The sequence below is a fragment of the Anthonomus grandis genome, chromosome 14 (genome assembly GCF_022605725.1).
Source record: "Anthonomus grandis grandis chromosome 14, icAntGran1.3, whole genome shotgun sequence".
Lineage (NCBI taxonomy): Eukaryota > Metazoa > Arthropoda > Insecta > Coleoptera > Curculionidae > Anthonomus > Anthonomus grandis.
Window position 1 is genome coordinate 2,315,501 of NC_065559.1, and position 15,588 is coordinate 2,331,088.

The window sequence follows — 15,588 nt, forward strand, 5'->3', positions numbered from 1 at the left end:
GAAATCAAAAAGGAACATTTAGTAAACGAATTCATTTAACCCAGACACACTTACCTAATTTTATCAATACGGGGAAGAACGGTATGATTTTAATCAAAATTATAAGAGAGTTCCTGATTTGTACGTAATCTTTGGATTCCAAGCAGGTCACTACAGCTTTTGCCAGTTTGTAATGCCACTTATGGCACACGTGCCGGTAGTTTTCGTAGCCCACGTTGTCCAAACTGTCCGCGGTATGATTACTCACCCTAAAATTGATTTTTAAGTGCCTGTATTCACGTAAATTGCAATGAAATACCTGAATTTGGTCATAAATCCGGGGAAATTTGTGCATTCCTTCTCGAAAACGTCTTTGGACTTGTGCCATTTCATAACGGTTTCCAGCATGGCGTAAAGGAAACGTCCGTAGCGTAACGCTTCGTTTTCAGTGCATGATATTATTGAGTAAGTAACGTCGCAAAAAATCTGGAAATTAGATCGGTTAATTTACTTAAGTATGTTTGAGTTAGAGTTGTTTAAGAGGTAACGCAAAATTCATGTTCGTGGACCTTTATTGACAAAATTGCCTTTAACTTAATATATTTTTGACGTACCTGAATCCCTTTAAGAATATTTCAATTACTTTGTGCGAATATTCCCAGAAATATGTTTCAAAAACCTTAAATTTGAAGGGTTTTCTTTGAATTAAATTCTATTAAGAATATTCCCAGAAATAGTAAAAATTTGCTAAGAGAATGATGCTACAACCAAAACTGCCCTAACTACGCAAATATTTAACCCAAAACGACGTTTTTGCCTTCGAATCAATCCTCAGGAGCACCGCTTTATTGCTGTAAAGAAATTATGAAAATATCTTAAACGGTTTAGAAGTTATGCTCAAATATGTTCGTTAATGAAAAAAAATCTTGATGGCTTATTATGTGTGTCAAAAACCTTAAATTCGGTGGACAAAACTGGCTCTAACTAAGTGAGTTATTGAGATACAACAAACGTTCATATATGAAATTACTGGAGGGTTGAGAAATGTTCTTTCGTTGTCTCAGACTCTTTTGAAAATAGTCCCATCATTTCATGAGAATATTCCCAGAAATAGTAAAAATTTGCTAAGAAAATCATGCCCCAACCAAAACTGCCCTAGCTACCAAAATATTTCAACCCACAATAATGTTTTTAACCTCAAATCCATCCTCAGAGGAGCTTTGCTTTATTGCTGTGAAAAAATTACGAAAATATTTTAAGTTGTTCATAAGTTATGCCCAAATACATTCGTTAGTGAATAAAATCTGGATGGTTCATTATAAGTTTCAACCACCTTAAATTTGGAGTGTTTTGGACCCTGGTAGACAAAATTGGCTCTAACTCAGTAAGTTGTTGAGGTACATGAAACGTTCATATATAAAATTACTGGGTAAGAAACGTTCTTTCCTTGGCAAAAAAGCTATTGAGAATTTTTCCATTATTTCATGAGAATATTTATAAAATAGTAAAAATTTGCTAAGAAAATTATGCCCTAACCAAAACCGCCCTAACTACCAAAATCTTTAACCCAGAATGATGTTTTGACTCTCAAATCCATCCTCAGCATCCCCGTTTTCTTGTTGTGAAGAAATTATGAAAATATCTTAAGTGGTTCAACCTCAAATTTGGCGGGTCTTGGACCCTGATGGACAAAATTGGCTCTAACTTAGTGAATTTTTGAGGTACAAAAAACGTTGATATATAAATGTACTGGGTAAGAAATGTTCTTTCTTGAGCTTAAATTCTTGTAAGAATATTTTCATTATTTTGTAAGAATATTTCGAGAAAAATTTGCCAAATAAATTATGCTCCAACCAAAACTGCCCTACCTACCCAAATTTTTAACAAAGAACGACGTTTTTACCCTCAAATCCATCCGCAGGAACTCCGCTTTACTGCTGTGAAGAAATTATGAATATATCTTAAGTGGTTCAAAAAATATACTCGAATATGTTTGTTAATGAAAAAAATCTTGATGAATCATTATAAGCTTCAAAAACCTCAAATTTGGTGGGTCTTGGATTCTGGTGAATAAAATTGGCTCTTACTCAGTGAGTTGTTAAGGTACAAAGAACGTTCGTATATGAAATTACCGAGTAAGAAATGTGCTTTTTTGGCTCAAATTCTTTTAAGAATATTCCCATTATTAAGATTATTTCGAGAGAAACTTGCCAAGAAAATTACGCCTCAACCAAAACTGCTTTAACTACCCAAATTTTTAACCAAAAACGACGTTTTCCTCAAATTCATCCTCAGGATGAATCCTCCCCGTTTTATTGCTGTGAAGAAATTATGAAAATATCTTAAGTAGGTTTTAAGTTATACTTAAATATAATCCTTAACAAAAAAAAACTTGATGAATCATTATGCGTTTCAAAAACATCATATTTGGTGAATCTTAAAAACCGTTTAATAAAAGTTTCCTACTTTATCAAACGCCTTACTAAGGTCAGCATAAATAGCTTCAATTTCAATACAATGATCCAGGTTATATTGTAGGTAAAAATTAACTTAAGTTACTCTCATTGGTGTAAGTACAAAGCAATAATTTCCATACAAATGATTATTATATTTAATTAGTAACGCATAAGAGAGACCCCCAATACATTTATTACCAGCAATAAAGCACAAATTCAAAGTTACACTTACCCGATCGTAACAAAGTAAAGTGGAAAAATTGGGCGTTTTTAGTATATGTATGGTATGGACGAACTTCGCACAATAAATCGCGTCGATCTGAGTGAAAGTGCACCTGGGAAACAAGCAGAGCTGCAAAAACCGGGTTATGGACTCAGTTTTGGCGGATCTTCCGGTTTTACTAAGGAACCAACTGTCTTTCTCTTGCTTCAAACGATAAAGTACTTTATCCACGTGCTCCGACTGTTTCTTCTTCTCGTCAGTGAGTTTTTCAATCAACGAAAGGTAGCGCTCCTGTTCCTTCTTGCCTGATTTAACAATAAAATAAATTTTCCACTACAACATAATTTATCACTTTACCTTTAGCCCCGACGTTTTCGGCAGCTATTACAGACTGCTGCTTCGCCTTATTGATAACTTGCACGTAAATGTCTTCCGGTACGCATAAATCGTACATGGTCAACGACCAAAAAGTCGCCAAAAATTGCGGAGTTATGTCTTCGAAGATTTTCGGAGAATGTAGCGGTAAAAGGGAGGCGTGTACCGGCTGCATCACTTCCTGAACCGCTTCTTGGTACTTCTGGTTTTTCACTGAGTTCGACATTTTTTTGTAGTTGGCATCCGCTTTACGTAATTGATCGTATTTTTGCTACAAAAAAAAACATGCAGTTAAAATTCAATTGTCCTTAAAATCTTAAAAGTTGGATTTTAGAAGAAAAGTTTTTAGAAGTACATTCAGTCAAGAAAGTACTAAGTAAGACTTTATCAAAAACAAGTGTGTGGCATGGTACAATGCATTTAAAAGTAGTCGAAATGTGGTTGGATAATTTGCCCTTAATTACATGCATATGAACATGTTCCTGAGGATGGATTTGAGAGTAAATGCATATGTCTAGATTAATGATTTCAGTATTTAAGGCAGTTACAGCATTTTTTTTGTCTTTCAATCTTTTTAGCATCTTCTCACTGTTTTTAACAATATTTCTAGGAAATAATTGAAATATTCCTAAAGGAATTATAGTACAAGAAAGCATTTTTTATGTAATAATTTTAATAGAAGAACGTTTCTTGTACCCCAAGAACTTTCGGAGTTAGAGACATTTTTGCTCACCAAGGTCCAAGGGCGGATATTTTTGTACCAATTAAAATACCTTCTTAAATGTTGTGTATTATTATAGAGGATTTCCTGATGATGGATTTGAGAGTAAAAACGTATGCATGGGTTAATGATTTCGCTTGTTAAATTGGCCTGATCGGTAGGCCGATTTTCTTGGGAATTGTTCGTTTTTTTTAGCAAGTATTTTCAGGAAATCGTAGGGATATTCTTAACAGGGTTTTGGGAAAAGAAAGATAATTTGTTTCTCAATAATTACATGTCAGTTAGAGGCAATTTTGTAATAAAATTTCAAGCAAAATTACTATAATTTCCTTAAAAGGGTTTTAGAGTGAAGACATGGCATTTACACAGAATACCTTAAAAATAGATGTATTATATAAGAATGGCGACAAGCAAATAATCTAAAAAATAATTGTTATTTTTTTGAATGAAACATAAAATCCTTTCTGATTTAATTTAGATTTAGAGAGGGAAGATCCATACAGGATGTAATTAAATTTTTAACATGTCTGTGTTTGTGAAACTGTTTGCCACAACACACTTCTAAAATGCTACCGTTTACAGGGTAAAATATTCCATTTATTAAATAGTTATCTATCGAACAGAAAGCAGCGTGTTAACATAGAGGGTGATAATTCATTTAAAAAAATTGGAGCATATAAAAATGATTCTTAAAAAATTATTAAAAAAATAGACGAAATGTATCCGAGAAATAAACTATTTTTCCAAACCAAAACCTTTGATCTGCGCCAGTTCGACTGTCTAGAAATATTAAAAATGGAAAAATTAAATTGAAAGAAGTCGTCCATTTTCTCAAAAAGACCTAAACACAAAGTCTCAGTCTCAATGTATTATTTTTTAATTAAAAAAGTCGGTTACACCTATTTTGCTCCATCAGACATTAAAAATTTCCGGGCTACAAACGCTTCAACATGGTTTCAAGTCACATTAAACACACACAGTATTTTTTTTTGAATTTCACAAAAACTCTCATAATTCAAAATATAATAAAAATAAAATTTTGAAAGTTTGTATACAGACTCTCTGAACGATTTCATTAAACCTCTATTTCAGGATATTACCAGTGTTCAGAAACAAACGATTTTTGAAGAAGTAATAATTTTTTTTTAATTCCACAAAACTTCCATAACTTTTAAATAAAATTACCTTCATTTGAACTTAATGTTCTTAAAGTAAAGGAAACAGTAAAGCAGTCCTAACTGAGCTGAATAAAGAAGAAAAAAAAGGAATTATTTGGTCCTATGAAAAGAAATATAAAAAGAAATCCACCAAAGAAACCACTATTTTGTGTTTTCCAAATGAAGACAAATCAAGCGGAATTTGCTATCTTTGGTTAAAGAATGATTTTTAAATCAATAGGTTTTGAGAAAAATCCAAATTTCAGTTTTTTGCCATTTTTTCTTGGGTTTCAGGTGATTTCCAAAAAACTTCATAATTTCATTGCTATTAGAAATAGAGATAGTTTTTATTCAAAGATTGACATGTACCCCGTTCACTGGAGTAACTTTTATGCATCAACAAAAAAATTTGAGAAATCAATAGCTTTTAAGAAAAATCGATATTTCAATTTTTGCATTTTTGGGGGTTTAGGTGATTTTCAAAGAACTTCATAACTTCATTGCTATTAAAGATAGAGATTTTGTTCAAAAATTGACACGCGTCCCAATGAATGAAGCAACTTTTATGAATCAATAAAAAAATCTGGGAAATAAATAGTTTTTGATAAAAATCAAAATTTCACTTTTTGCCATTCTTTGAGTTTCAGGTGATTTTCAAAAAACTTCATAATTTCATTGCTATTAAAGATAGAGACTTGATTGATACATGTCTCCGTTAATGGAGAAGCATTTATGCATTAATAAAAAAATCTGAGAAATCAATAGATTTTGAGAAAAATTAAAATTTCGCTTTTTGACCATTTTTTTGAGTTCCAGAGAATATTGAAAAAAACTCCATTGCTATTAAAATAACGGCTTCATTCAAAGATTGACACGCGTCCCATTGAATGAAGCAACTTTTATGAATCAATAAAAAAATCTGGGAAATAAATAGTTTTTGATAAAAATCAACATTTCACTTTTCGCCATTTTTTCGGTTTCAGGTGATTTTCAAAAAACTTCATAATTTCATCGCTATTAAAGATAGAGACTTGATTCAAAGATTGATACATGTATCCGTCAATGGAGTAACTTTTATGCATCAACAAAAAAAATTGAGAAATCAATAGTTTTTAAGAAAAATCGATATTTTACTTTTTTGCATTTTTTGGGATTTAGGCGATTTTCAAAAAACTTCATATCTTCGTTGCTATTAAAGATAGAGACTTGACTCAAAGATTGATACGTGCCCCGTTCAATGTAGTAACTTTTATGCATTAATAAAAAAATCTGAGAAATCAATAGATTTTAAGAAAAATCGATATTTCACTTTTTTGCATTTTTTGGGGTTTAGGTGATTTTTAAAAAACTTCATAACTTCATTGCTATTAAAGATAGAGACTTGATTCAAAGATTGATACGTGCCCCGTTCAATGAAGTAACTTTTATGCATTAATAAAAAAATCTGAGAAATCAATAGATTTTGAGAAAAATTAAAATTTCGCTTTTTTACCACTTTTTGGGTTTCAGAGGATTTTCAAAAAACTTTACAACTTCATTACTATTAAAAATAGCGGCTTCATTCAAAGATTGACACGCGTCCCAATGAATGAAGCAACTTTTATAAATCAATAAAAAAATCTAAGAAATAAATATTTTTTGATAAAAATCTAAATTTCACTTTTTGCCATTTTTTGGGTTTCAAGTGATTTCCAAAAAACTTCATAACTTCATTGCTATTAAAGATAGAGACTTGATTCAAAGATTAATACGTGCCCCGTTCAATAGAGTAACTTTTATGCATTAATAAAAAAATCTGAGAATTCAACAGTTTTTGAGCAAAACCAAATTTCACTTTTTTGTCATTTTTGTTTAATTAAAGACAGACTAACAGACTTACATTGATGGCGTGATTAAACATAGGCCTGGCCAAAAAAAATGCCACTTCCGTAGGAATATGATAGTCCAACAGCATACTTTGAATACTGGGCAACTTATTAATATATTCCTCAACGGTTAAGGTTGAACCTAAAAAGGTGCCGAATTGCACCAAAGTGTCCTGGCACTGGTCCGATAATTTCCCGACCAATTTAAGGTGAAGATTTTTCTGGGTTTCCTTAAATACGACGCAGTAGTTCTGTTGGGCCATTAACAGGCATAACGCCACCGCCAAATCGTCCTCGGCCATCGCTTCTTTGAGACGTTGCGACGATTTTTTCGTGTTTCTTATTTGACTAAAATAGCCCGCCTGAAATTTATTAAATTACTTATTAGCATGCTAATGTAAACGATAACTACCTATGAAACTTAGGGACAAGGACAATAAAACTTATATCAATCTACAACAGTATGTAGAGAGAACATTAAAAATCATGCTATAGCCCGTAAAAAAAGTCCAATTTTATATGTCAATTTCCAATAAATCGGCAAAAGAAAGTATCATTTACCTCGCCTTTGAGCAACTCTCCTCCGGACATAGCGTACAACTGCTCCATCGTAGAATCTTCGTTAGGTTCTACTCCGGCCATTTTTTGCACGACCTCTTTTAAGATCAACAAATCCAAACTAAAACCAAAACGTTTTAAATGCAAATTAAACTTTTCTGATTGAATAATTCGAACCTTTTTTGGGCCTTCAGCTGGTTAGCGACGTATTGCAATAAACCGGTCAGTTCGATGGAGTATTTTTTGAATATTGCACCGCAAAAGCTCGATAAACTCTGCAACCAAGTGGAAATTGACGTGCTATCATGTTTCACCCTAAAATTTTTGTTGATTAATCAATAAAGAATTCGGATTAATAAGTTACCGTTTCTTATCGGCACTAGCCAAGTTCTCGATAAGACAATAACCGAGTACATCGTACGATAAACTGGTCAAATATTTCATAGAGTCCACGACTGGGTTAATGAGATTATTATAGACTTGAATTTGCAACAGGACGTAATCGAATAAAAAACCGGGGGCACAATGGGTGAGTTTGCCTATAAGTCTTCCTACCGGTTTAACGTTCTCTTTGCTCACTCGCTTCATGATATTCTTGATTTGTTTTTCTGAATCTGCACGTTTTTTCATTAGTTCGGGGTAGGCCGAGTAGGTGTCGTTTTTCCATCGACCATACAAAGCATACCTAGAATATTATTTATGATTATGCAGTTAATTCATAAACAGTTATGGCTAGAAGTAACATAAGAAGAAGAAAAATTAAATATATAACTTAATTGGATATGGACGTTATAGAAGCTCATTGGTACAATAATTGGCAATGTAAAAATACAACAAATGCAGTTTATATTTTCCAAACAATATCCATCCTATTCCAATGTATTGATTTACCTCAGAGGTTGAAATATCTCTAAATTTAGCTGACGTTCAATAATTTTTATTAAAAATCACACTTTGTATTAATAAATTATTCGAATAGACGACACATTCTACGACTATCGTGGTAGAAATCATAAAAGGTACCAATGCAAACCTGAACAGCCTTCTCGATTAAATTGTTTTCATGCAAACAATGCTGATAACTGATCCTAAAAGTTTCATTCTTTTGGACATCATGAGTTAAAAGTTATCGAAGATTTGTGCAAGGGAACAAAACTGAGCTCAAATTCTACATAGAAGTCCCAATAACTCAAAACCTACTTAACCTACAAAATGGTAAATTAAAGGAATCTTAAAAAGTGATCAACTCTTCCTCACAGTATCGTCCCTCTTATTAGGCAAAGGTATTAGGCATTAATTGTGTAAAAGAGCATCTGAGCTCCAAGACATTTAATCGATTAAAGTCCCAATAACTCAAAAATTATTTAACCTAAAAATTTAAAATATTGTGCATAGGAAGCTTGGACTATTGATGAACTGATCCTAAAACTTTTATTCTTTTAGACATCATCATCGGTCAAAAATTATAAAAAATTATTCGCGTAAAGGCACATCAGAGCTACAAGACACTATTCCTGAATGAAAGACCCAATAAGTCAAAAACGATTTAACCTAAAAGTGAGAAATGGAATATACGGGAAGCTTCGAATGTTGGCAACTCATCCCAAGAGTTTCGTCCTCTTGGACCTCATCAGTCAAAAGTTATCAAACATTATTTGAGCAACAGGAGTTGTTCTGAGCTCCAAGGCAATTGTCCTATTATATTTTTATTGGTCCTAATAACTTAAAAACTATTTAACCTAAAAATTGAAAATTTTCTGCACAGAACGCTTGGAATGTCGATAACCGATTCTGAAATGTTCATTTTTCTGGACATCATTAGGCAAACGTTATTAATCATTAATTTTGCAGAGGAGTGCCTTAGACACTTTTTCTATAAAAGTCCCAATAATTCAAAAACTACTTAACCTAAAAACCAGAAATTTGGTACACAAGAAGCCTGAAATGTCTCCAACATACCCTGAAAGTTTTGTCTATACAGGTCTCATCAAAGCGACGCTCGACCCAACCAAACCGCATTGATCCATATGGAAAAATCATTTTTTTAAGGAAAATTCTCTTGCAATAATGAAAATTTGTTTTAGTCACTTAATTTTAAGTGAAATACGTTAATTAATTATTTTGCGTGTGATTAATTGAAAATTCGTATGGGATTTTCTCAACAACTTATTTTTTGGTATCTATGGTTATTCAGTTTCACCGGTAGTGTGTAGATTAATAAATATTGATTTTTTTTCATATATGTATATATATATTTTGAGAATGTATTTTAAGAGTTTATGCACATGTAAGTGTCAACACAATTGTATACGATAAATTAATATAAGTTAGTTCCTAATAACTCATTAAATGACCAACTAAATGATGAACAAATTGAATGGAACTTACCTCATTTGATAAGGATACATTTTCAGTAAATTCCAAATTTCTTCGGATATGCAACAATTACAGTCCAAGTGTGATAACGATGGCAAAATAGCCACATCGAGCACCGATAATATCTCGTATTGCATGGGAGATTCGTATTTTAAAGATGGCGCCTCTAGGCCTGTATTTTGTAAAATCGTTTTAAAGAGGCGTAGTAGCTTACCTGCAATTAAATTACTTGTAATATTTAAACAATAAAACCGAAAAAAAAACTCACTTAAAAGTACAGGATCGTAGTGAAGAGAAGATCCCAAAGCAAGGAGCATCGGGATCACGTGGGTTTTTAAATCTTCGAATTTCTGTACCACGGGTGGAGCGAGAGGGTTTGGATGTTTCGGTACAGGTTTCCTTTTAATGCTCGTACCAAACAAACAGTGCCTAATGAAGAAAAAAATTATATATTTTGGCACCAGCACAATAACACACTTACTGTGAATATATGGGCTCTATCATAGAATTCACTAATTGACACAAACTCAATGCTACAGGCTCAAAACCTAGCGCATAATGATCCGGTAATAAGTCTATGATAAATTTAGCATTTTCCCAATCTCCTATTGATATTAGTGCTTCGCAAAGCCCTAAAAATTTAAGTTGAAACAAACTGAATTAAAAAAAAAAAATATATTAAAACACACTAAGTTTCTGGTTGCTGCTGTAAATGTCTTCAGCTTTCTCAGGCTCCTCCTTTTCGTCTTCTTTTTCTTTGCTACTGAGCGAGATAACTTGCAACTTTCTCACGTACTCGGCAGCATCTTTTAAGGCCTTTTCACAATCTTTTTCTATTGATTTGTCATCAGGTGACAACTGGACAAGAAAAAACATTGAACTCCAAGTACTATTTTATAATTTAAACATTGCAATTAAGCAATACAACCCTTCAATTAACAGCAACTATTTTTAACCTCCAAGAATGTGCTTCTTAAATGTGTTCTTGCTTGTGCACTTACCTTGCAATAAATATTTTCCAGTTTTATTAAATTGTGCTGCAATAGGTACGCGATCAAAATGTAAAAAGAAGACGGGATTTCTTCTTCGAAATTTTTCAAAAATGCCAGTTTCGTGGACAAAACCTCTCCGATGATATCCGCGTCGTTCATATAAGACTTAATGAGGGGGATAAAGATGTCCGCGTTTTCTGGCTTATTTTCGAAGCTCTCCAGGATTATATCTAGGACTCTGTTTGGGTCCAAGTTGAAGCAGCCTGTAAAAGTTTTGTTTTTAAATTATAATAAATAATTAAATTATTTATTTATAAAGAACTAAACAAAAAACTAAACTCTGTTATACTTTACGGATTCTTTAAAAGCCTTTAAGCATAGAAACGCTGAAAGCAATATATTTTGTAAATCTTTAGCAAGATTTGGGGTGCATCATTAACATCCTCACTCACAACCCCTTACTTTACAGATCTCACTACGCTGCACAATTTTTCAGATATTGAATCACATGATAAAATAGGTTACTTTTTACAAAAAATTATTGATCAAGAAGTTATATTACCATCGGTATTAAGTCTTATGAATTATTTCAATTATTCTTTATAATATTTACGTGAAACCTACTTATATCTTAAGTGCAACGGAATGTTGTTGTTAGTATGTTGGAGGTTATTTTTCGTACACAAAAGAGAGTAATTTGAATAATTCTTATATGGAATTTAGAGATTTCTGTAGAGGAAAATTCAAAGAAACATAAATTTGAAAGTTTACACTAATATTAAACTATAAGGTCCCTCCACACAGACCGATATCTACTAAGAAATTACCAACAGATGCATTTCTTTCTTTAAAAAAGGAGAAAAACAACATTCCAATTTTAAGAAATCTTTATTTAACATATTACTTAAAGTTGAGCCTTATAGCATTGAGAGGAATTCATGAATTCTAATATTATCTTAACTTGCTAAATTTTAATTTTAAATTTCTTGTTGAAAAATTTACTTACTTTGTTGTTTGTCTTTTGTATACTTAATAATTTTTACTATTTAAAAAATTTTTATCACAAATAAGTGGAAAATCAGTTTTTTTAAGATAAGTCCTTAAGTTTTGAAAAAAAACAGTTTTTTTTTGGTACTATACAACTTTTCATTATTTAGGTTCAAAAATACAGTTTTTAAATTAAAACCATTGGTATACAGTATAACCTCGACTATCCGAACACGCGTTTATCCGAATATCCGATTAGCCGAACCAACAAATTTTTGATCATTATCCGAACCCTCTTGATTAACCGAACAGTGGCGTCAATTTGCAGGTCTCGACTCGTCAGTTTCTCGGGTGTTTGCTTTGGTCGTTTTGTTCATTAGTTGGATTAGATCAGCGGATGGGTACACGACACGTTAAGCGGCGTGTTATGTACATGTTCTAGACTCTTTGTTCCTGAGTGTAACACAATTAGATATATGCGCTGCAAATATGTCAAAGAGAAACGCTGTCAAATTTAGCTACTAAGTATGGTATTGGTAAATCTACGATCTGTGATATAAAGAAGAACCGCACAAAACTTTTGGCCTACTTTGCTAGCTTGGATAGTGGCCCTGGAAATCGAAAGAGTCTTAAGTTAAGTGCTAATCCTGACGTAGAGAAGGCGGTTTACACCTGGTTCTTGCAGGAGAGGTCTAGAGGTAAAATATCAATGCATAAATGTTTCTCAAACTTACGATTTTTTAAAAATTAAATTACAGGTACACCAGTGTCTGGGGAAATTATTTGTGAAAAGGCAAAGTATTTTGACCAGCAACTGCATGGTAATAATACGTTTAAAGCTAGCTCAGGGTGGCTCCAAAATTTTAAGCAGAGATTTGGAATTCGACAGCTTTCTATTTCCGGGGAAAAACTTTCCGGTGACCTCTCTGCAGTAGATCCTTTCAAACTAAAATTTCATGATAAAATTAAGGAGTTAGGCCTAAATGCCCATCAACTTTATAATGCTGATGAAAGTGGGCTATTTTGGAAAATGTTGCCTCAAAAAATATTGGTTTATAACCAGGAAAATTCAGCTCCAGGCAACATTTATGCCTTGTTCAAATGCTTCAGGTAGCCACAAGTTAAAATTGGTAGGTTAAAAAATTAGTGGTTTTGTCAAAGAAAGCCACGTTCATTTAAAAGCCATTACATTCCTGTAGTTTACATGGGTCAAAAAAAAAAGCACTGCTACTCCTTGATAATGCACCTGGACATCCAGAAAATTTATCCAGCGAAGATAAACGAATTTGTGATGTGTTTTTACCTCTTAACTGCACTCCTTTGATCCAACCAATGGATCAACACGTAATTCAAGCAGTCAAACTGTACAATCGGAAAAAGCTTTTAAAAAAAATTGTTGTAACCGAACTGGCTGAAGCTTGTTAAGAAGATCTTGGAAATCACTCTTACCACCAAATTTGATTGCACAGGAGTGGGATGAAGAAGATCTAATATCTCTTGCTAGTTTAGCGAATCGCTTAAAAATAGGTATTTTTTATCAAGAGCTGGGTGAAATCATAGATCTATCAAAAAAAATTGAAATAAGTTTAGCTGATGAGGAAATACAACAGTGGGCTGTAGGAAAAGAAGAAACCGTCGAAAAAATGACCGAAAAATGTATTATAATAAATTTGGATGAGGAAGATCAAGATTCAGAAGAAGAACATGGGCTCATAGCTACCAAGTCTATAATGCATAATGAAGCGGTATCCTCTTTTGATAAATGTATAGAGTGGGCAAATAATAATGGAGAAGCTCAACACCATATCCTTCTATTGGAGGAAATGAGAAATAGAGCTAACCAAATGGCAATGAATGCTATAAGTGTTTTTTTTTTTGTGTCAAGGCTTTTACATATTTATATGTTTATAAAAAAATGAAAACTGACATGAAACGTTTTACTTAAAGGTTGTATACATATTTTAATAAAGAAATTTGCAACAAAAACATGTTTTCATGTAAAACTTAATTATCCGAACATTTTGCTTATACGAATGGGCACTTGCAATTAATGATTCAGATAATCGAGGTTATACTGTATTTATCAATTTGTATATGGGCAAGGCATTTATATAACTGTAGATAAAAACAATGAAAAAATACTAAAAAATAGGAAATAAATCTACAAAGCAGCCATGTTTGATGAGCTGCTCAGAAAATATAGAATAAAAGGAACAAAAAAAGCTTCAAGATCTTATAATAATATAATTAAATGAAAAATAATTTTAACCCATATATAGATGATTCCAAGATATTCCAAGGATAGCTCAAAGGAATCAAAATAAGTCTGATGGTATGATTTTGATATTGACAGACAAATATGTGTGCCACCTTTAACCAAATTTAACACCTAATAAATTTTTTTTTCTTCTATTTCAAAATATATCATTGCTCTCACACAAGGTTTTACTCACTCAATTAAGAGTGAAATAAAATATTGTATATACACAAATGTTATCTTTACCTCTCTTCCCTATTTGAAATATGGATTTAATAATTTAGAAAATATTGTTAAAAATTTCAGTCATGCTCATAAATAATATGCCCATAAACTAGCCTAGTATAGCAAGGTGAAATCTTAAAACTAACCTAAGTTAAACCTTATAAAAAACAAGTGGAAGAAGCAAATTGTAATAATCAATCAATAATTACTGTGAAAATTTCTAGCAATGGTGTAAGCAAAATTGAATTATCATAGAAAGATTCTTACCTATTAGGGAGTGTACAATATCAATGAGCTCCGAAGGTTGGGTCTTTTCATTAAATTCCTTATTTAATTCAGTTTGCAGTTTGGCAAATCCTTCACATTCCTCCCTGAATAAATTGAACTTCCTTTGCTTGTAACTGCAGTGCAACAAAATAATTACATCTCATATAATAATAATAATATCAAAACACAATTTCAACTTACTATAACTTTGTCTTAATTTTAATAAACTTAGAATAAAAAGTTCGGTTTTTCAATATCCCCACTTCCTGTAGAGTTTCAATTTCGAGCCTTTCCTTTAGCAGTTTGTCAGACAAAAACTGAAAAACATTTTTAATTCACTTAGCTATCAACAAACATTACCAATATTACCTTTTCACTTTCCTTAACAATAAAGCAAAAATTAGCTCTATCCTTATTATCATCCCCATCTATTTGAGATGTGATGCTATCCGCTACATTTAAGACATCGCATATTAAAGAGGCAATATCACTGTGGATCACCTATATATGGCCAAAATAAAAATCATACAATATAAATTGATTTGACATTAATCTTTATGCTTACCACAAGTTCACTTAGGGTAAATATCACTGATTCCTTTTTAATTTGCCCTTTAATTCCTTTGTCGATCAATTGGTGAACATAGGCAACAATTGGAGAAATGGTTCCACCATCATTTAAAATAGGACTGGCAGAATTATCCTTAAGGAGTCCAGCAGAGATTTTCACACTGCAGAAACATGGTAAAACCATTAAATAAGTATTTTAATTTTGTAGGTTTCAATAGGATTTAGATTAGTATATATAAATGTTGGCACTCAATTTTGTTGTAAAAACAAATAAATATTATTTGGTCAGTTCTATGTGATTTTAAGTTCTTTTAAAATTTGTTTTATGAGTAGTTTTTTGCTTATAAAGCATATACAGTAGTGCTTTCTATATCAGTCCTTGCATCTCTTCCTATAAATTAGATTTTGCTTTTCTTATTTTGTTTCCTCATCCATAATTGACTGCACTAAATCAGTACATCATAAAACTTTACATCACAAAGAAATCCAACTATAATGACTTAAGTGTTAATCCACAGAAATTGAGCCTCTAAATTCATTGGATTTACTTATTGTATATGTAAATTACAGTGTCCAGTTA

At 32.1% G+C, this 15,588-nt stretch overlaps 1 protein-coding gene across 1 annotated transcript in view; it reads right to left on the reverse strand.

Annotated features, from left to right (window-relative positions):
- Positions 1-15,588, reverse strand: part of LOC126744511 (THO complex subunit 2) — a 30,198-nt gene that overhangs the window by 13,968 nt on the left and 642 nt on the right. Inside the window, exons 2-18 of the mRNA XM_050451947.1 lie at positions 15,004-15,169; positions 14,808-14,939; positions 14,640-14,755; positions 14,439-14,572; positions 10,712-10,965; positions 10,400-10,568; positions 10,192-10,342; positions 9,979-10,139; positions 9,723-9,924; positions 7,699-8,019; positions 7,512-7,649; positions 7,338-7,455; positions 6,791-7,138; positions 3,016-3,304; positions 2,668-2,963; positions 299-465; positions 55-248 (exon numbers count right to left, since the gene is read on the reverse strand). Of these exons, the coding sequence (XP_050307904.1) occupies positions 55-248; positions 299-465; positions 2,668-2,963; positions 3,016-3,304; positions 6,791-7,138; positions 7,338-7,455; positions 7,512-7,649; positions 7,699-8,019; positions 9,723-9,924; positions 9,979-10,139; positions 10,192-10,342; positions 10,400-10,568; positions 10,712-10,965; positions 14,439-14,572; positions 14,640-14,755; positions 14,808-14,939; positions 15,004-15,169 (3,356 nt within the window). The remainder of the gene's footprint in view (positions 1-54; positions 249-298; positions 466-2,667; positions 2,964-3,015; positions 3,305-6,790; positions 7,139-7,337; positions 7,456-7,511; positions 7,650-7,698; positions 8,020-9,722; positions 9,925-9,978; positions 10,140-10,191; positions 10,343-10,399; positions 10,569-10,711; positions 10,966-14,438; positions 14,573-14,639; positions 14,756-14,807; positions 14,940-15,003; positions 15,170-15,588) is intronic.